Here is a 21,761-nt window from a genome sequence, read left to right as displayed (position 1 = left end):
CAAAAGGCTGGGCATGCCAATGTCCAAAAGGCCGCTGATATTGAAAAGTGAGAAGATAATTATTTTCTTTTTAATCACTAAAAATTTATCGACTACCTACTATGTTTCCTCTGTACTTGGCACTGGGGAATCAAAGATAAATGATCTGTGCACTTTTCTCAAAGATTTCATATTTATAAAGAATTGCTACTCAGAACAACAGGTGTTATGATATTTAGATAGAGTTCAGTGAGGATGATGGAAAGGGTTAATCAGATTTTATTATTCCCCTGCTTAAACCTTCCCCAGTACCATGCCCATGGACTATAGCCCACAGGGCTCCTCTGTCCATGGAATTCTCCGGGCAAGAATACTAGAGTGGGTAGCCATTTCCTTCTCCAGGGGATCTTCCTGACACAAGGATCGAACCTAGGTGAAACCCTGCATTGCAGGCAGATTCTTTACCAGCTGAGCCACCAGAGAAGTCCAATAGCGTGCCAGTGCACTTGAAGTAGCTTTACCATGATGTACCAGGCCCTGGTACCATCCTCATCTCCTGCCACATCATCCCTTACTCAGTTCACAGTCATTATTTCTGTCTTTGAACACAGCAAGTCCTTTCTCACCTCAGGGCCCTGCCCTCAGATCTTTACTTGGCTCTTTCTTTATCATTCAGGCCTCAACTCCAAAATCACTTCCTTTGGCCACTATATAACCCTCTGTCAGTTTCTCTGCCATTTTCATTCTCTACCCTGTTTCATTTTCTTCATAAGACTTTTTGTTCTCTGATGTTATCTGATTTGTTTATTAACATAATCATTGTCTCTTCTCCCTCTCCTTCCCCTTCACCCCCATGCATTAGAATGGGGGCTTCCCAAGAACAGAGCAGACTTTCTGGCTTAGCCACTGCTCTGCCTTTATGCCTAGAATATTGCCTGGAGGCTGGCACGTAATAGACACTCATTAGGTAGGAACTCACTTTGGGGAAGATAAGACAGATTCACCAGCAAAAAATATGCTAGGATAGGGAAGGCAGCTAGGGCCAGTGTCAGGACTCTGGGTATTAGACTGCAGGATACAGATGAAGCATGAAGATGAGGCTGGAGGAGAGACGTGGCTTCGTTTGTTTGATGAAGCATCAGGACTCGGACTCCAGCACCCGGAGCCTAGAGCCAGAGAGTATGGATTGGACACCAGTTCTGCCAGGTGCATGACTGGGCAGTCACCTAATACCACTTGCCTCCATTTCCTCATTTTTAGAAGAGCTGACAATAATCTCTGTAAAGACAATAGGAGAGTGCATTCTTCATAGGCTAGTGGGAGGATTAAATAAGTCATTATGTGGAAAACACCTCGTAATGTCTGGTAGACAGCTAAGCGCTTTCACCACGTACTACACAGAGGAGGGTCACTGAGGAGTTTAAGGAATAGGGCTATGGGATTCAGGTTTGTATTTAGAAAGATGAGCAGGTTGGCAGTGGTGAGGAGGGATCGGAGGAGACTGAGAAATTAGTTAAGGAAATAATTTTGTAGGCGAGAGGGGCCGAGACAACGTAGCGGCACTGAGGATGACGCGAGAGTTATTAAGACGGTGGACTTGGTCACCAGTCTGGGGAAGGAGGTGAGGGAAAGAGACAAGTCAATAGTAATTCCCGGATTGGGAACTTGGTGATGCCTTTCACCTGTACAGGGAATACGGGGGGTGCGGGTGGGGTGCCGGGTTTGGGAGCTGGGATGGGGAAGGAGGATGAGGAGGCATGTTTTGTTCAGCCGTGGCAGGTAGAGGTTGGGTGCCATGGGGACTCCAGGTAGCACTACCCAGCCAGAAGGTCCCCCCACACCTTCCTGGATTGCAATATGCTAAAGTGCTCATTAGCTCTGTACTTATTGATACTTAATGCTAGTGCTTAATATTTAATGTTTATCTTTGCCTTTTAAGCAAATAGCATGAGAAATATCTTTGTCCATATCTGCATTTTTCCTCTGAGATTTCTGTAAGTAGAATTACTGGGGCAGAGGTATATTACCTTTTGAAGATTTTAATTCATCTTGCCAAGTTTCTTTTCAAAAAGGTGGTACCAATATATAATCCTACAATAACCTGGGATTCTTAACAAAAAGAAAAAGAAAACAGCTTGAGTGAGGTTTTTTAAATAAGCAAATTTGCCAAGGCATAGGAAACAGTCCTCTTGTGTGCTACCAATGGAACTGACCACCAGTGTCAGCTCCATCTTTAAAAGTTGGTAGTTGCATTTGTCCTAGGGAATCTCTCAAATTAATGCCTGTTATTAACATGCTGCCAATACTATAATCCAAACTATAATCTTGAAACCAGGATGGTTCACTCCATGCGTTAACATTCCCCTGAACTTGGGCAAGGGGTTTAAGGACCATATATCCAGTGAAAGGAAAGCTTCAGTGTATCAAAACTATCTTAGTTTAACATATTTTCCCCCAAAGAACTGTTTTTTGGTCACTTTCTTTACATGACTCAGTGTATGGACATGCACAGAAATCGCATTGCCTGTGGATCAATCAGTGCTCTATAAGACAGCACTATTTCCTGGTCAGACATGATTTTAACCCAGAATAAACTAAAATCTCTTTTTGATACATATATCAATAGATTTTCATCAGGCTAGAAAAGAAAGTGCCATCTTCACTGAAAATGGGGTTTTGGTCAGTTCTGCACATGGTTATTATGAACTGCTGGCCTGCTCATGTGTTTTGGATGGTGGTCGCTGCATCTCTAACTGACTACACACAGCTGACACACTGCAGGGCAAGTATCTGGTGTGTTTCATATCCCTTCACTATGAATGCTTGCTTTGTGCTCAGCAGACTTAGATTTGAACGTGAGTGCGGTTTTTATCTGTTGTCTTTTCCAGAGAGTCCTTATAAAGGAAACTTGGATAGACTGTTCTTGTCCATGCCTTGTATGGAATTGAATATTTGTTTTGTATATTTCATGCACCACTGGAGGCCATCTAACCCGCGTGCCGTCAGCACCAATATTTGCCTCTTCTGTTACGTGCATTAACCATCCATCTGGGCTGAACAGAAACTCGTACTTAGAAAACTTTCTTTTACCTTGTCCACAATCACCGTTCTCAGGGGTTAAATAGGAGGAAGACAATTGTTCAAAGAAGACTGGGTCTAATTTGTATGAAGTGGGATTCTTATCAAGGAGGAAAGCAGTAAGGATTGATCATCTCTGCTAAACCATAATTGTTTTCTAGTGAGTGTTAGTCAGGGGTGGATCCATCAAAGAAGTGGGTAAAGATGGTAACTACTGCTTTAAGATGAACTTGGCAGCTCCAAAATGGCCTCCTTTACTACTGGGGCTATCACAGTGCTTGAAGGAAATTGCGATCGTTACGGTGGGAGCTGAATAGAATATAATGCATCCTAATATTAGAGAGTCCATTAGATGTCTGTGGTCCTCCTGGAGCTTTCTGCTCTTACATTAAAGAGTTCATTTCCCAGTTTTGTCCATTTGTAAAATAAGCCCCCCAAAAGGACACTAAGAAAAGTTTACACACATTGAACCCATTTACCACAACTGCCTTAAAATCATAGGGAACCTGCCTGTTTTTGTTGTTCTTTACACCCCCTGCAATTATTTTCATACACTGTATGCAGATTATGCTATAAAGCTATTTTGGATAAGAAGAAACCAAAATACTAAATTTACCAAATACCAAAATACCAAATTTGAGAGTGGTTGAAACCAAAGCCACCTCTGTAGTCACAAGTCCCTCTGGAAACAGGGAAAGAGACATAACTGTATTTTAAAGAAGTTACCATGTTATCCAATATCAGCTATAATGCTACCTTACAGAATCAAAGAATTTTAGATCCAGGGTGTATGAGGGGAGTGAATATTAGAAATTAGGTAGTCAGTGTTTTAAGTGCAGTTGTCAGAACGCTGGCCTCTAGGGAAAAGGTGATTCCCAGTCAGACAAGTTGGGTAACCGCTGCATCCTGTACCTTCCTCCCCTTGCATATTCACAAGGAAAGTCAATTTAAGTCAGCATCTCCCAAACTTACTTGAGCTGGGAGCCTTTTTACTCTGCGTAATAGCTGTTAACATCCTGCTGCAGGAAATGAGTCCAGTCTCATGGTGGAGGTTCAGAAAATTAAACCACTTAACGGTAGGTGACAGAGCCAGTAATGCCAGGATGACCCTCGGAATGGCTGCGAATTTGTACTGACAGCAATGGATTCAAAACATCCCAAGGCTTTTTTTCCTCCTTGAAATAGCCCTTCTCCCTGGCCCCGCAGCATGCAGGATCCTAGATTCCCCCACCAGGGATTGAACCCTTTACCCCTGCAGTGAAAGCACGGAGTCGTAACCACAGGATCACCAGAAAAGTCCTTTTTTCCCTTTAAAAATCGTTCCTAAAGTATCTAGGATCCTAGTTTAATTTAGAGAGATTTATCCCTTAGCAGATGGAAAATGTGTCAATTGGCTCATTCAATTTGGTAGTACTCTCTATTCATATGCATCAGAAACAGAACCTGAATAGTAAGCTCAGGAGGCTGTCGGTCTGAGGGGTGGGGAAGAGAGAAAGCCAGTAAGCAATGAAACAAGGAGACATGTAATTACAAATTACGACACGTGCTACGAAGATGATGAACTATGTGCTGTCAGCTTGAGCTTAAATTTGCAATCACTTTTTAATTGACCGCGATTCAGACGAGATCAATAACAGCTGTTTTTATGATTATCTTGGTACTCGCCTTCTGCCTACAGTCTGAACCACGTAATAGCCCCTCCCCCTTCTTGTTTTTCCAGCCGGGTGGAGCAAAATGAGAGCGCAGTGAGCCGGCCCAGCCTCTCTCCCAGCCGTCCCCGACGCCCACCATGAACCACTTGGAGGGGGCCGCGGAGGTGGAGGTGACGGACGAGGCGGCAGGCGGGGAGGTGAACGAGTCGGTGGAGGCCGACCTGGAGCACCCCGAAGTGGAGGAGGAGCAGCAGCAGCAGCACTATGCGGGTCGCCCCCGGCGCGGGCGCGCCGTCGAGGACCCTCGCGCCCAGCCTGGGCAGCAGCAGCAGCAGGAAGAAGAGGAGCGAGGGGAGTGCCTGGCGCGCTCGGCCAGCACGGAGAGCGGCTTCCACAACCACACGGACACGGCCGAGGGCGACGTGATCGCCGCGGCCCGCGACGGCTACGACGCCGAGCGCGCGCAGGACCCCGACGACGAGAGCGCGTACGCTGTGCAGTACCGGCCCGAGGCCGAGGAGTACACGGAGCAGGCGGAGGCCGAGCACGCCGAGGCCACGCAGCGCCGGGCGCTGCCCAACCACCTGCACTTCCACTCGCTGGAGCACGAGGAGGCCATGAACGCGGCCTACTCGGGCTACGTCTACACGCACCGGCTTTTCCACCGCGGCGAGGACGAGCCCTACGCCGAGCCCTACGCCGACTACGGGGGCCTCCAGGAGCACGTGTACGAGGAGATTGGGGACGCGCCCGAGCTGGACGCGCGCGACGGTCTGCGGCTGTACGAGCAGGAGCGCGACGAGGCGGCCGCCTACCGCCAAGAGGCCCTGGGCGCGCGGCTGCACCACTATGACGAGCGCTCCGACGGCGAGTCCGACAGCCCGGAGAAGGAGGCCGAGTTCGCGCCCTACCCCCGCATGGACAGCTACGAGCAGGAGGAGGACATCGACCAGATCGTGGCCGAGGTCAAGCAGAGCATGAGTTCGCAAAGCCTCGACAAGGCGGCCGAGGACATGCCCGAGGCCGAGCAGGACCTGGAGCGCGCCCCCACCCCGGGCGGGGGCCGCCCCGACAGCCCCGGGCTGCAAGCGCCGGAGGGGCCGCAGCGGGCCGCTGGCGGCGAGGCGGTGCAGCGGTACAGCAAGGAGAAGAGGGATGCTATCTCGCTGGCCATCAAGGACATCAAGGAGGCCATCGAGGAGGTGAAAACCAGGACCATCCGTTCGCCTTATACCCCCGACGAGCCCAAAGAGCCCATATGGGTCATGCGCCAGGACATTAGTCCCACCAGGGATTGTGACGACCAGAGGCCGGTGGATGGCGATGTAAGTGTGTGCGGGTTCGGGCTCGCTAGCTCCACGCGCGGCCAGGAGGGGAGACGGGCGCTGGGTGGCGTCGTTTGTCATTAGAAATGACTTGATGACAGAAATGTTCTCTAGGCAAGCTCAGAAACAGCTTGCGCTTAAGAGCTGGTGAGCGAAAACCAGGTGGGGAGGAGTTGAGTGTTGAGAGATTGCGGTAAATCAGTGGTTCTCGAACTGCTACTGGAGCATTTGTTCAGAAATTGGTTTCCAGGCGCACCTCTTTCCATCCCCTAGTTCCACACTTAGATTTGGGGCAGTGCCTGCGAATTTGTACTTCTAACGTTAATAAAAAACAAGCCTGGATTGAGGAAGGAGAGACTTCATTGGAAAGGTACCGTTGTAACAGGAACTCTTGCAGTAGCAGAACTGTGGGAACTGCAAGCGTCTCTAGGGTTAGGCAAAAGCGGATTCTTTCGTGGGTAGCAGTAAACAAGGCCTGAAAGGACAAGATGTGAGGAAGTGGGATGAAGCGTGGCTTGAACGTACTGCCCTTGGTAGTGTTATAATCTGAGAACAACAGCCTTTTCCCAGGAGGGGCTGGTGAGGACCGGCGGTAAGCTGGCAAAAGTTCAGATACCTGGAAGAAGGTGAGAAGCTTAATCAAAGGTTGGTTAATAAGCATTCTGTTTTGACTAATCAGCTCAGCTAATCATTTCTCAGGCAAAGAATGGGAATTTGAGGGGGTCTGTGTCTGGCCTTGTCATAGGTAAACAAAGGGGCACCTGTGAGTTACTCAAGTCTTATGGGAAAGAGGTTCTTTGCATAAGCGGTATTCACAAACGAAATGGGAGGATGGGGGTCTTTCACCTTTGCTGTTTCCTTGGATCTCAGGGCTCAGGTTAAGTTCAGCGCTGTCACTTATAAGTTCCTCGGTGATGCTGATGACTGCTGGTCCCAGGACCACAGTTTGAGAACCACTGTCTTAAATCAACCCCTTAAAGGTTTAGGATGAATAGTGGCCGTTTTAGAGGAAGTCAAGGAAATTCTTCTGGGCCCTTTCCAACCAAGGGTGTCTACAGTTTGTTTGCTTTTTTTTTTTTTTTTCTTCTTTGTGACTTACAAGAAGGGCTTAGTTTTCATTTCTGGTGGTACCAGAGGGAGCTTCTCTCTTCACGAAAGACGTGCTTTTAAGCTGAAATATACCTTCTTGTGAAGAGCTAGGGAAAGCTGTTGCTGCCTCGTCTGCCTTTCACTTCCATTTTTGAAATATCCAAGAAATTTGATAACTTGGCAAGCTTGGGTGTCACAGTCTGCTCAGAAATAAATCAAGAAGGCTAACCTTTGCCCCCACTACCTGACTCTAAAGATTCTCTTTCTCCTCTGACTCTCACTCTTCCATTCTCTTGAATAATTTTTAAGCACTTTCATTTAAAATGGGAGCTTGGAGTAAAAGAAGGGTCAAGAGGTTAAATTTGGTTTCATTTAATTCTGCATTTTATGATGCACCTATCTATTTCTGAGTATATCTTTTGGAGTGAGAAACCATTATTGGAAGCTGTTTGTTCATTTTACTTATAGGTAAAAGGCTGTGCAGGTCAGAGATGTCATTTGCCTCCTCTTTTATTAACAGTCAGCATTGGCTGTTAGCTGATTAAATCACAAGCACCTTTAAATCATGGGCTTCCCTGGTGGCTCAAATGGTAAAGAATGTGCCTGCCATGCATTAGACCCAGGTTTGATTCCTAGATCAGGAATATCCCCACTCTGGTGTTCTTGCGTGGAGAATTCCATGGGTAAAGGAGTCCGTGGGGTTGCAAAGAGGCGGACACGACTGAGCAACTAACACTAAAGTGAAATTTCAACTATGGCTGTTAGCTGATTCAATCACCTTTAAGGTAGGGTTGGAACAGGCTGGAAAAGGATCTGCATCCTCCCCAGCCAGGGGGCGGCATTGGGTCAGTTCAGCCTCCTTGGTGTCTCCCCTCTGTAGTCCAGGCTTCACATTCAAACAGTTTAAAATAGGTGAGCTCCTGTGCAGGATTCTGAGTGACCTCCAGTCTCTACAGGTTTCTCCTGGCTTGGAGGGATGGAGTGCAGCTAGCATTTTTGCAAATGTAGTAGAAATGGAGCAGGCTTTTAAAAGTGGGGAGCTGGCAGGAGACCAGGTTCTAAATCCTTTTAGAAACTTGGAAAGCCGTTGGAAAAAAGCCACAGGAGCATTCGGTACAGATGCTGGCCTCTTCCTTCAGCTTTCTCACCTGTACCAGCTCCGTGAAACGACCTGCTTCACCACCTGGTCCCTGCAACCTGATGATAAACCCACCACACAGCCTCCACTAGGGCTGGGGGCTTGCTTTTATCCATTTGAACTAATAAAACAACCCTCTTACAAGTTGTTTCATTCAGAAGGTAGAATTGATTTTAGAATAGTTGGTGATGCTTTAGAATCCCATCTCGTCAGAAATTCAACTTAACGTTAAGAAATTGGTGAATAGAGTTTTCTGAGTTGTGAACAGTTAATACAAAGCAAACCCAAAACCCTGTGCCTTAAAATAATCCACCAGTTGTCTTTAAATCGTCTGAATTTGTGGGTTGCATTTCATCTGTCATGCCATAGGAAAGCCCTTCATTTGCTACCTCTTTGATGTTACTATGGGGGAGAATACAAGTGTATACATTCTGTTAATTTCCACCTCAGCATCAAAAAATATTTACTGCTCATTTCATGTATGCTGTTGTATAAAATGGAAAAGCACTATTAAAAGCACTGTGGCCTGAAGTCTTTCTGGAAGGTACTTGTTAAAAATGGCATTACTACCTTTCCTTTCCAAACCAGAATACCTTAGATGGGGGCCAGTGATCTGTTCTTTGGGTTTGTTTTCCTTGCTTTGTTTTGTTTTGTCAATTTTCCCTATGATTCTCGAGTATGTTTTTTTTTTTTTAAAAGAACCATTGATTTAAAAGACAAGTATCATGTGGGTAGTTTTTCCATGTAAGCCCCTATAGATTAGAGACCTAGCTGCTGCTGCTGCCGCTGCTAAGTCACTTCAGTCGTGTCCAACTCTGTGTGACCCCATGACGGAAGCCCACCAGGCTCCCCTGTCCCTGGGATTCTCCAGGCAAGAACACTGGAGTGGGGTGCCATTTCCTTCTCCAACGTGTGAAAGTGAAAAGTGAAAGTGAAGTCGCTCAGTCGTGTCTGACCCTTAGAGACCCCTCGGACTGCAGCCTAAATCTCATATTAATATGGGTGTGGTTTCCTGGAATGGTCTCTCCCACTCTGGTTATGGTCAACAGGCCTGGGGAAGGGGCACTGGAATTCTTGTTACAGAATCAGTGCATTCTCAAAATAGTATCATCAGAAACCGCAGTGATGCAAATAGACAGAAATAAAAAACCACCTGTACTACTACCTGCCAGAGATACCTGCTGATAGCTAAATTTGTTCTTCACACTACTTTTAATTCCCTCGGAACTTTAGCATTTTTCTCTTAGTTGGAGGAAACAGACATCTGCTTGCTACTGAATCCTACAGAATGCAAAAATAGAACTGCTCATTAGCAAGGACTTACTGAATGCAGACTAGATGCTCAGCAGTGAGTGGAAATGATTGTTTTCTGAAAAAAGTACTTTATAAATGCTTTGCTTTTAGTAAAGGCTCTTTTCCAGGTATATGTTTGAGAACTATCTTCCAGTCCCCTTCTTGAAAATATTGTTAATAAATGATGAGTTCTGAAAGTCCCACAGTCTACCCATCTCTCTTTTTAAAAAAAATTATTTTTAATTAGAGTATAATTGCTTTACAATGTTGTGTCAGTTTCCGCTTTACAACGAAGTGAATCAGCTATACTATACCCATATCCTTTCCTCTTAAACTCCCTCTCACCTCCACCCTCTCCCCATCCTTCTAGGTCATCACAGAGCACCGAGCTGAGTGCGCTCTCTTTAGGCAGCAAATTCACTCCGAGTAAGGAACAGAGTCGTGGTAGAATCAGAGACATGGATAGGAGCAAGCACGCATCATGAATGGGAGCGTTTTGGCTACTTGGAATGGTGTGTTGTGTGGCTTGACTTGGTGTTTATCTCTACTTGCTCTTTAAGCTACTCTAAAGTGACAGTAAAAATAGTGAAAATATGTAAACCCGTAAGTGCCAGGAGACAGGAAGCGGCAGCAGGTGAGAACAAAATTTTGGATCACCAAAGGGGTGGTTGGCTGTGGTAGATGTTTGTGCCCCCAACCCTGTATTGCCGGCTGTTCTCTGCTTTCAAGCCCAGGAAGGACTGTCCTGCCCCTCCTGATCCCCTCAGAGTGAGACGCGGCAGTGAAATGGGAGCACTGCAGTGTGCTGCTGCTTCTAGGAGGGAGCAGCTCCATCTTCCTCCAAAGCCTCAGATGAAAGTGCTGGTGTCACAGGATGACAGAGCCCCTGTCCACATGGGTCCCGAGTGACTGATGAGCAGGGCTCCCTGCTACCTTTGCAAACTGTAGTGTGAGAGAGGACTCAGTGTTTGTTGCTTTAAACCTTGGGGATCTGGGGTGGTTTGTCGCCACAGCATAGCCTCATGGCCTGATGGGCTCTCACTACGACACTGATAAGGCTTCTGTGTTCCCTACTCTGCCTAGCGTCTGTGAGGATTGTATTGTAGGCCCCTTAAAAGGCTAAGGAATGAAATACTGGATATCTCGGATGGCAGGAGCATGGCTGAAAAAGAAAGGAGGATTGTTTGAAACTGTGTCATGGGAGAAATTAGACTCCAAATCCCTTCTCCAGTCCATGCCACTAGTGACCATTCCTCCCTCGCCTCCACAGAAGGTGGGAGGCTTACTATAAAGAAATCATGTACCAGAGAACTGGGGACACCAGCCACGGCTGATAGTGGGTGTTACGGGTGCCTTATGGAACACAGGGCCCACTAACCATTGGGCCTGAGAAGGTCTTGCAGTTCTTAGCCATCAGGCTTAGAACTTACCCCTCACATCCCCCAGCCAGAGATTAGAATATTCCTCTCTGAGGAAACAAAAAGGCCCAAGAATAGACACCTTCAGTTACTAATGTTTGAGGACTTCCAGCAAAACTCTTAAGTCCCCACCTGATCACCCCACAGTGAAGTTTACTGCCACTTGTAGATCTTCCAGGAGGCTTTTTGGGGACCCTCTGTTAAATATGAGTGGATATCCAAGGATCACTGGACATTTAAAGAACATCTCTAACATGAAAGACACACAAAAAGCAAACAGAAAAGGAACTTGGAGAAATAAAGGCAGTGCTTAGAGCAGGGAAAAACTATAAAATATTCACTAATATTCTCAGAAAGAGAAGATCAGTTCAATCGCTCAGTCATGTCCAACTCTTTGTAACCCCATGGACTGCAGCTTGCCAGGCCTCCCTGTCCATCACCAACTCCTGGAGTTGACTCAGACGCATGTCCATTGAGTTGGTAATGCCATCCAACCATCTCATCCTCTGTCATCCCCTTCTCCTTCTGCCTTCAATCTTTCCCAGCATCAGGGTCTTTTCAACTGAGTCAGTTCTTTGCATCAGGTGGCCAAAGTATTGGAGTTTCAGCTTCAACATGAGTCCTTCCAGTGAGCATTCAGGACTGATTTCCTTTAGGATGGATTGGTTGGATCTCCTTGCAGTCCAAGGGACTCTCAAGAGTCTTCTCCAACATCACAGTTCAAAAGCATCAATTCTTTGGCACTCAGCTTTCTTTATAGTCCAACTCTCACATCCGTTCATGACTATTGGAAAAACTATAGCCTTGACTAGATGGACCTTTGTTGGCAAAGTAATGTCTCTGTTTGTTTTTTAATATGCTGCCTAGGTTGGTCATAACTTTTCTTCCAAGGAGTAAGCGTCTTTTTATTTCATGGTTGCAGTCACCATCTGCAGTGATTTCGGAGCCCCCCAAAATAGACTGTCACTGTTTCCACTGTTTCCCCATCTATTTGCCATGAAGTGATGGGACCGGATGAGAAGATAGAGAGCCATAAATTAAAATAGGATGCCATTTTAAAAGAGAACATTCCAAACAAAATTTAATTTAAAAAATGGTAGGAATTTTTAAAATCCTTCAGTGGGATGATTAGAAGACAAAGTAGAAAACAATCCTCACGAAAGTAGAATAGTTAAGTCACTAGATGGAAAGAATTAGGAACATAGATAAAATGGAGAAATTATGAAAAACTATTTCCTCACAGCAAAGGACATGACAGTTTCCTGACTGGAAAATTCTACTAGGTACCTAGAACAATAAAAGACCCACAGAAATTTCAAAACAGAAGGGAGAAGGAGGATATCCTCCAGACTTTCAGAGAGGGAGAAACAGGTTACAAATTATTAGGAATCACAACAATGGTATACTCTTCAAAAGCAACACTGGAAACTGGGAGGCCAACACCCAGTCTCAATGTGAGATTGGCCAGTTAATTGGCCAACACCCAATTAAGTGTGAAGGTGGAGTAAGACTTTTTCAGTTATGCAGAACCCCAGAAAATTTACCTCCCTGGCACCTTTTCTCAGTAAGCTGTTCAAGAATTGCTCCCTCCAAAATGGGAGTGTAAATCAAACTCAAGAAAGAAGATGGGATTGGGAAACAGAATCTCACACAGGAAATAGACCAGGCATTGCCTGTGATGATAGGGGAGGAGATGATAGCTGTGTAGAAAAGACAAGGCAGCCGCCAGGCCAGTCCAGGGTGGACTGGAGCTTGAAGAGCTCCAGGTGGGAGGTTTCCAGAAAGCTTGGAAATGAGAGATTTCCTAATATTTTAAAAATATTTTAAATCTATATCTCATTAGAACTTTTTATCTTTGAAGGATATACTACTTTAAAATTTTTTTTATTTTATATTGGAGTATAGTTGATTAACAGTGTTGTTTATTGTCAGGTGTATGGCAGACTGGTTCAGTAATACATATACATGTATCTATTCTTTCTGAAATTCTTTTCCCGTTTAGGTTATTGGAGAATATTGAACAGAGTTCCCTGTGCTGTACATTAGATCCTTGTCAGTCCCAAACTCCCAATTTTCCCTTTCCCTAAACCTTCTCCACACCCTACCTACCCTGGTACCCATAACTTAGTTCTTTAACTCTATGAGTCTGGTTCTGTTTTGTAAATAAGTTCAAATAACCATTTGTATCATTTTTTTAAGATTCTGCATATAAGTGATATCAGATGATACTTGTCTTTCTCTGTCTGACTTCACCTAGTGTGATAATGTTACTTCATGGCATTATTTCATGGCATTATTTCATTCTTTTCAATGGTTGAGTAATATTCCATTATATGTATATGTGTGTGTGTGTATATGTGTATATATATATACACACACACACACCACATCTGGGGTTAAAAAAAATCAGTCTTTCCCATCACTTATCTTCATTCCATTGAGCACAGGGTAGTTGGAGACCTTGCCTTCTGCTGTGCAGTTTGCTCCAATCATTCCAATAGAGTGATGATCTGATGACAGTGTGGAGACAACTGCTTGGTCCTCTAGACAGGGCAGGCCTGGAGCTGAACCGACAGGTAAAACTCAAAAGGTGAGATAAATTAATCAGGAAAACTTCAAATCCAGGAGAAGAATGCAAAAGCACACATTCTTCTAGCTCCTTTTGCTTTTTCATGATTGAAATAAACTATATATTTGCTCTCTGATAGGGACTTCCAGGTCAAATCTTTTCATTTCCAAGTTGTAACAGCAAGATCATGACATGTTTAAAAACATTACGCTGGTCACATCAGGTCCTCACAGTTCGTAGAAAAGTGTGTTGTTGTTGTTGTTACTGACAACGAAGTTCTATTATTTAAGAGCACTACTCGCCATTGGCAGGGATACGGCAATTTATTGCTGACCCTAAGCTGCAGAATGGGCCGTTAAATGTGCTCTGGTAAAGGTAGGCACGTTGAAAACATTTCATTTTAAAAGTATGGACCATTAACCCAAGTAAGTATATAAACCTGAGGAGAATTCAATGCATCCACTTTGACCTCAGCAAACATCATTCTCACTGCAGCTATTCATATTCTGGCTGCCATCCTTCCCACATATGTTCAGCAGTCCACACTCTAAGCCCATTATCAAACCCACAGATCCTGAACTCTTCAGGGTTTTTCACTGTCAAGATGCAAATCCACTTACCAATTAGGGTTCTGCACTGAAGTAGTACAGCCCACTCCTTGACCTACTTTTTACCTCTTTACTCTTATGTGAGTAATATAAGCTAGATGTAAGTGTGTGTGCTCAGTGCATACACAAACACAGCATGAAATTAAAATGAAAAACTTAGAACACTTAGCTCATCATATAACAGAGATAACACAGCAGTCATTTTCTACAAATTGTGCACATAATATACAGAAGTGTTTGCCTTTTTTTTTTTTTTCAAGAAAGTGGACAGTATTGGGGAAATAATCCCTTTATACAGTGACTGATCTCTGCATAATGATTCCAACTCTTATTTTTAAAACATAAGGCAAAGAAATACAGAAACATAGTTTTGAAAGTCAAATGGTACTATAAGGTTTATGGCAAAAACCAAAGTCCTTTTCCATATTCCTTCCCGCTCCATGGTTTCCTTTCAGCATTTCTTCCTGTATTTACTTCCACAGGCATAAAGACTGCGTTTACACTGCCTCACCTTGATTTTCAACTGCTTACACTATTTCTCAGGGCTCTCCTGGTAAATGATCTGTCTGCAATGCAGGAGATCTGGGTTTGATCCCTGGGTCAGGAAGATCCCCCGCAGAAAAGAATGGCAACCCACTCCTTTATTCTTGCCTGGAGAGTTCCAAGGACAGGGGAGACTGGTAGGCTACAGTCCATGGGGTCCCAAAGAGTGGGACATGACGGAACCTCATGGTGATTGCAAGCCAAATATCTACAACAGATACACACACAAGTTAAAGGAACCCTAACACAACACTAAAGTTAGTAATCAAATCACAACAGAACAGAAAAAAAAGACCTACACAAATAAATCGAAAACAGTCAACAAAATGGCAGTAAGAACACAGATCAAGCTTCCAGTTCAAGATGGCAGAGGAGAAGGGTGTGTGCTCATCTCCTGCCGTGAGAGCACCAAAATCACATCGAGCTGTTGAACAACCATCAACAGGAGGATGCTGGAACCTACCAAAAGAAGATACCCCATTCCCAAAGACAACGAAGAAGCCATAGCAAGACAGTAGGAGGGGCACAATCATGATAAAATCAAATTCTATACTCACTCAGTGGGTGACCCATAAACTGGGTAACAATAATACCAAAGAGGTTTTCCCGCTGTTGTGAAGGTTCTGAACCCACGTCAGGCCTCCCAGCCTGGGGATATGACAAACTGGGACTGGGAATCCCCAGAGAATCTGACCTTGAAGGCTGGTGGGATCTGATTACAAGACTTCCACTGGACTGGGGGAAACAGAGACTCCAGTCCTGGAGGGCAGAAGCAAAACCTTGTGCGCACCAAGACACTGAGGAAAGGCACAGCAACCCCACAGGAGACGGAGCCAAAACTGCCTGCTGGTGTTCAAGAGGCTCTTATGGAGGCGTGGGTTGGCAGGGGCTCACCACGGGGATGGGGGCTCCGGCTGCAGCACTTTGGGAAGGTCCCCCTCGGCATAAACTCTCTTGCAGGTCGCCATTAACCCCACCATAAAGCCCTTAGACCTGTGGGCTGGGTCGCCTCAGGCCAAAAAACTACCAGGGAGGGAAGTAAGAGAAAGAAGCAACAACAGAATAAAACAACATTAAAAGAGGCCCTCAAGGTCTGTGAATAGCAAGAGTGTTTTTGGCGAGATGAGTGATCTGGGCGTGTACTTTCTATTTTGATTTTAAAGTGCACATTTTTTTCACATCATAATGTCTCTATACTGGTGGTAGGAAGTGAAGTGAAGTGTTAGTCGTTCAGTGGAATCCAACTCTTTTGTGACCCCATGGACTGCAGCCCGCCAGTCTCCTCTGTCCACAGAATTTTCCAGGCAGGAATACTGGAGTGGATCACCATTTCCTTCTCTAAGGAATCTTCCCGACCCAGGGATTGAATCCACGTCTCCTGTGTCTCCTGCATTAACAGGTGGAGTCTTTGACACTGAGCCCTAATTATTAATAATTATTAATAATACTGTGTTGCATACTTGGAAGTTGCTGAGGGAACAGGTTGTAAAAGTTCTCATCCCAAGAAAAATTTCTGTAACTCTGTATGATGACCAATGTTATCTACTTATCATGGTGATCATTTCACAACATATACAAATATCACATCATTATGTTTTATGTCAATTATACCTTGAGAATATAAAATTATAATCATAAAAGAAAAAAAAGAACATACATATTGAAAATTACTTTAAATGTTCCAACCCAAAGACACAGACTGGCTGAGTGGATACAAAAACAAGACTCATATATATGTTGTCTACAAAAGACTCACTTACAATCTAGGGAAGCATAAAGGCTGAAACTAAGGAGATGGTAAAAGGTAGTCAATGCAAATGGAAATCAAAAGAAAACTGGAGGAGCAATACTCAGACAAAATAGACTTTAAAGAAAGTTAAAAGAGACAAAGAATTACACAACATAATGATCAAGGGATCAAGCCAAGAAGAAAATGTAATAATTGTAAATATAAATGCACCCAATGCAACAGCATCTCAATATGCAAGGCAAATACTACCAGCCATAAACAGCCATCAACAGTAATACAATAGTGGTAAGTTGACCTCACTTTCATCAATGGACAGATCATCCAGACAGAAAATCAACAAGGAAACACAGACCTTAAAAGATACATTAGACCAGATGAACTTAATTGATATTTACACAACATTCCATCCCAAAGCAGCAGGATACACGTTTTTCAAGTGCACATGGAACATGTTCCACAACTGATCACATGCTGGATCCTAAAATAAGTGGTGGTAAATTTAAGAAAACTGAAATCGTATCAGTCATGTTTTCCCACTACAGTGCTACGAAATAAGAAATCAACTACAAGAAAAAGACTGTAAAAAACACAAGCACAAAGACATGGAGGCTAAATAATATGCTGCTAACTGAAATTAAAAGACGCTTACTCCTTGGAAGGAAAGTTATGACCAACCTTGATAGTATATTAAAAAGCAGAGACATTACTTTGCCAACCAAGGCCCGTCTAGTCAAGGCTATGGTTTTTCCCGTGGTCATGTATGGATGTGAGAGTTGGACCGTGAAGAAAGCTGATCGCCGAAGAATTGATGCTGTTGAACTGTGGTGTTGGAGAAGACTCTTGAGAGTCCCTTGGACTGCAAGGAGATCCAACCAGTCCATTCTAAAGGAGATCAGTCCTGGGTGTTCATTGGAAGGACTGGTGCTAAAGCTGAAACTGTTGACTCACTGGAAAAGACTCTGATGCTGGGAAAGGTTGGGGGCGGGAGGAGAAGGGGACGACCGAGAATGGGATGGCTGGATGGCATCACCGACTCGAAGGACATGAGTTTGAGTGAACTCTGGGAGTTGGTGATGGACAGGGAGGCCTGGCGTGCTGTGATTCATGGGGTCGCGGAGAGTCGGACACGACTGAGCAACTGAACTGAACCAACCAATGGATCACTGAAGAAACTGAAGAAGAAATAACAAAAAAATCCCTAGAGACAAATGAAAACAAAAGCATGATGATCCAAAACTTATGGGACACAGCAAAAGCAGTTCTAAGAGGGAAGTTTATAGCAATACAATATTACCTCATGAAACAAGAAAAATCTCAAATAAACAACCTAACCTTATTACCTAAAGCAACTAGAGAAAAAACAAACAAAACCCAAAGTTAGAAAGAAATCATAAAGATCACAGCAAAAATAGAGACAAAGAAAACAATAGAAAATAAAATCAATGAAACTAAAAGTTGACTCTTTGAAAAGATAAATGAAATAGGTAAACCTTTTAGCCAGGCTAACCAAGAAAAAAAAGGGAGAGTGCAAATCAATAAAATTAGAAATGAAAAAGGGAGAAGTTACAATGTACACCACTGAAATGCAAACGACCGTAAGAGACTACTAAAAGCAACTATACGCCAGTAAAATAGACAACTTTGAAGAAATGGACAAATTCTTAGAAAGGCATGATCTTCTAAGACTGAACCTGGAAGAAATAGAAAATATGAACATCAATCACAAGTACTAAACTGAAACTGTGATTAAAAAACTTAAAAGTCCAGGACCGGATGGCTTCACAGGCAAATTCTATTAAACATTTAGAGAAGATGTAACACCTATCTTCTGAAACTATTCCAAAAAACTGCAGAGGAAGGAACACTTCCAAACCCAATCTATGAGGTCACTATCACCCTGATACCAAAACCAGACAGATACCACAAAAAAAGAAAATTACAGGTCAGTATCACTGATGAACAGAGACACATAAACAGACACGGTGTATGATTAAAGGGATCACACACCATGATCAAGTGGGATTTATCCCAGGGATGCAAGGATTTTTCAATATCTGCAAATCAATCAGTGTGATACTCTATACCAACAAACTGAAAAATAAAAAACATATGATCATTTCAATAGAGGCAGAAAAAAGCTTTTGACAAAATTCACCACCCACTTACAATAAAAACCCTCTAGAAAGCACCTCAACATGTTGTTCAGTCGCTAACACCTCAACCTAAGCCATAGATGACAAACCTACAGCTGATGTCACACTCAGTGGTGAAAAGCTAGAAGCATTTCCTCTAAGATCAAGAACAAGGCATGGATGCCCACTCTTACACTGTATGCAACATAGTTTTGGAAGTCTTAACCAGAGAAGAGCAGAGACATTACTTTGCCAACAAAGGTCCGTCTGGTCAAGGCTATGGTTTTTCCCGTGGTCATGTATGGATGTGAGAGTTGGACTGTGAAGAAAGCTGATCGCCGAAGAATTGATGCTGTTGAACTGTGGTGTTGGAGAAGGCTCTTGAGAGTCCCTTGGACTGCAAGGAGATCCAACCAGTCCATTCTAAAGGAGATCAATCCTGGGTGTTCATTGGAAGGACTGATGCTGAAGCTGAAACTCCAATACTTTGGCCAACAACAACAATACACTTTTCTGTGAACTGTGAGGACCTGATGTGACCAGCGTAATGTTTTTAAACGTGTCATGATCTTGCTGTTACAACTTGGAAACGAAAAGATTCGACCTGGAAGTCCCTATCAGAGAGCAAATATATAGTTTATTTCAATCATGAAAAAGCAAAAGGAGCTAGAAGAATGTGTGCTTTTGCATTCTTCTCCTGGATTTGAAGTTTTCCTGATTAATTTATCTCACCTTTTGAGTTTTACCTGTCGGTTCAGCTCCAGGCCTGCCCTGTCTACAGGACCAAGCAGTTGTCTCCCCACTGTCATTAGATCATCACTCTATTGGAATGATCGGAGCAAACTGGTCTGATGATCTGCACAGCAGAAGGCAAGGTCTCCAACTACCCTGTGCTCAATGGAATGAAGATAAGTGATGGGAAAGACTGATTTTTTTAACCCCAGGCTCCAGTTTTTTCTCTTGACCTGATCCCACTTCCAAGAGGACTCTTTCTCAACTTTTTAATGAATTGTCTCACTAGTCAGGTTATCTGTGAAACTACTGTGCAGGGAAATATGGGGAAAGCATCAGGGAAGGAAATGGATGATTTCACCAGAGAGCATTTTGTTATCACTTTCCATATAGAATCACAGCACATGGGACCACAATTTGGGTGTCTTGACATGCTTGCTTAATAAGTTGGGACTCCAGAAACTTCCCAGGAGTCTTTAGAAAAATTGTGTCAGCTCTCCCAACCGTGCACCCTCGGTATTTTCTGTAAGTGGACTGTTGCTGTATAGGGGACGAAGAGAAGGTCCAGGGAGAGGAGCAGATAGATCATAGATAATTGAATTCCATGTGTAACCCAATTAAATCCTGGACCCATGTCATCCTGGGGAATTATGAAACGCACTGTATCTATAAACGTGATCATCTTTTAAATGGGAAGTGATCCCATTACAGGTTTAACTGACGTGTTCTTAATACAGAGATGTAGATTGTCAGTCCACTTTCTTTGAAACATGGATTTTCACTGACCACTTTGTTAAGAGCAGCCGTAGAGAGGATGTTATTTTATTTTGACAAAAGCCACCTTGCTCTCCCAGAGTCCCACTGGTCTTTGACATATTTTATAGCTTTAGAAGACAAATCATCCTGGATGTCTATGCCCTTTGTCTTGGGCAAAGACAGACATTCCTTTAGGAAGTAATTTCCTCGTGTAAATTTCAAACGTGATTAGGCAGACCCCACTGAACAGAGACGACATGGCTCCTTTGGTTTGTATCCCCACCCCACCCTGCATTGGCTTACTCATTGGACTAGTAATTACGAATCCTAAATCTGCTCCTGTTTACACAGACTTATGTCTGTACTCCACTTCTTAAACTGGCTCTCACCTCTGTCCAGATTACATTCCTATTTAAGGCAGTCAGGGCCCTACTCTTTGAATAGATAGATTCCAGGATTCTTGATTAGAATCTCTGGAGATTTGGTCTTACCATCAGTGTTTCTAAGGTCCAATCAAAATTTGTTTTTCTTGTTTAGTTGCTGAGTTGTTACCTCTGAACCACCGGAAAAGCCCCGAAACCAGCTTAAACTGTAAACCACAGTTTAACACTTGATTCTTTGCTATCTTACTTTCTACTTGTCTCACATACATTAGCCTCTGATGGTCACTATCAGTCTATGGAAGGTGTAGTGTTTTCTCCAACTCTTGTAACTCAGAGCAAATTGCACAATGTTGATGATGCTCAATAAGCACTCATTATATGTAAATATTAGCCCTGTTGTTGACCTGCTGCAGCTCAACTAAGTTGGTCACCCGCTTTCTTCCTCAACTTCAGTTTCTTCACCAGTAAAATAAGTTATCAGATTTTTTCCCCCAGAATTACAGAGCAAAATGGTTTTGCAGATCCTAAGTCATCCATGGAAATGTGAAATCAGAATTGCAACTATGTGGTATTTTGTTGCCTTGAAAGTGAAAGTCGCTCAGTCATGTCCAACTCTTTGTGACCCCATGGACCTTCAGCCCAGAATACTGGAGTGGGTAGCCTTTCCCTTCTCCAGGGGATCTTCCCAGCCCAGGGATTGAACCCACGTCTCCCGCATTGCAGGCAGATTCTTTACCAGCTGAGTCACAGTGGAAGCCCTTAGTAGGTCGAAATTCATTTAACATTTAGGGCTGGTCGCTGGCAGACTGTGAATTAGAGAAGTTGGCTGTTAGCACGCTTTCTTCAGTTTCTGTTTTCTGCGAGCACTCACATGGTGCTGCCCATCTGCTCAGGCACTCTGAATGACTCAGGGTCTCCACCTCCACCTTAAGCAGCACTATATTGTCATATTGTAAGCGCTTCCACTCCCCCCCGCACTGGGCTGATTGATTAAGTCAAACTAAACTGCTAATTAGTGATAATGGCACTTTGTACCACTCCCTTCAGATAACATTTAGCTTTTATTGATGTCCCCAATTCCAGAGACCAGTTGGTGAAAGTCTTTTGAGGCAGGAAACAATTTTGGCACTAACACTTCTTAGTCAGAAACCAGCCACTCTCCTGCTGAGAGGGAAGTATTGCCAGAATCCTGGGAAGTGAGGGCTTGATGTTAACACTTGCCCCAATCACGTGCACTTTTGTGCCTAAAGTTTTTCTTTCTTTTTTTTTTTTTTTGACAAAGATGATATGATGAGGGTGGAGAAGCATCCTGGCTT

The 21,761-nt window shown here is 43.9% G+C and overlaps 1 protein-coding gene across 3 annotated transcripts in view; it reads left to right on the top strand.

Annotated features, from left to right (window-relative positions):
• The window catches only part of APBA1 (amyloid beta precursor protein binding family A member 1), a 248,520-nt gene that overhangs the window by 164,661 nt on the left and 62,098 nt on the right, over window positions 1-21,761 (top strand). For all 3 annotated transcript variants that reach the window (XM_088837928.1, XM_055428364.2, XM_088837927.1), the window contains exon 2: window positions 4,778-6,034. In XM_088837928.1, coding sequence (XP_088694054.1) covers window positions 4,847-6,034 — 1,188 coding nt within the window. In that variant the 5' untranslated portion in view covers window positions 4,778-4,846. The remainder of the gene's footprint in view (window positions 1-4,777; window positions 6,035-21,761) is intronic.

This window comes from Moschus berezovskii, chromosome 7 (genome assembly GCF_049115385.1).
Source record: "Moschus berezovskii isolate FMDL1 chromosome 7, NW_MosBer_1.0, whole genome shotgun sequence".
Taxonomy (NCBI): domain Eukaryota; kingdom Metazoa; phylum Chordata; class Mammalia; order Artiodactyla; family Moschidae; genus Moschus; species Moschus berezovskii.
The sequence above is the reverse complement of the archived record's forward strand: the minus strand, read 5'-3'. Positions and strand labels throughout refer to the sequence as shown.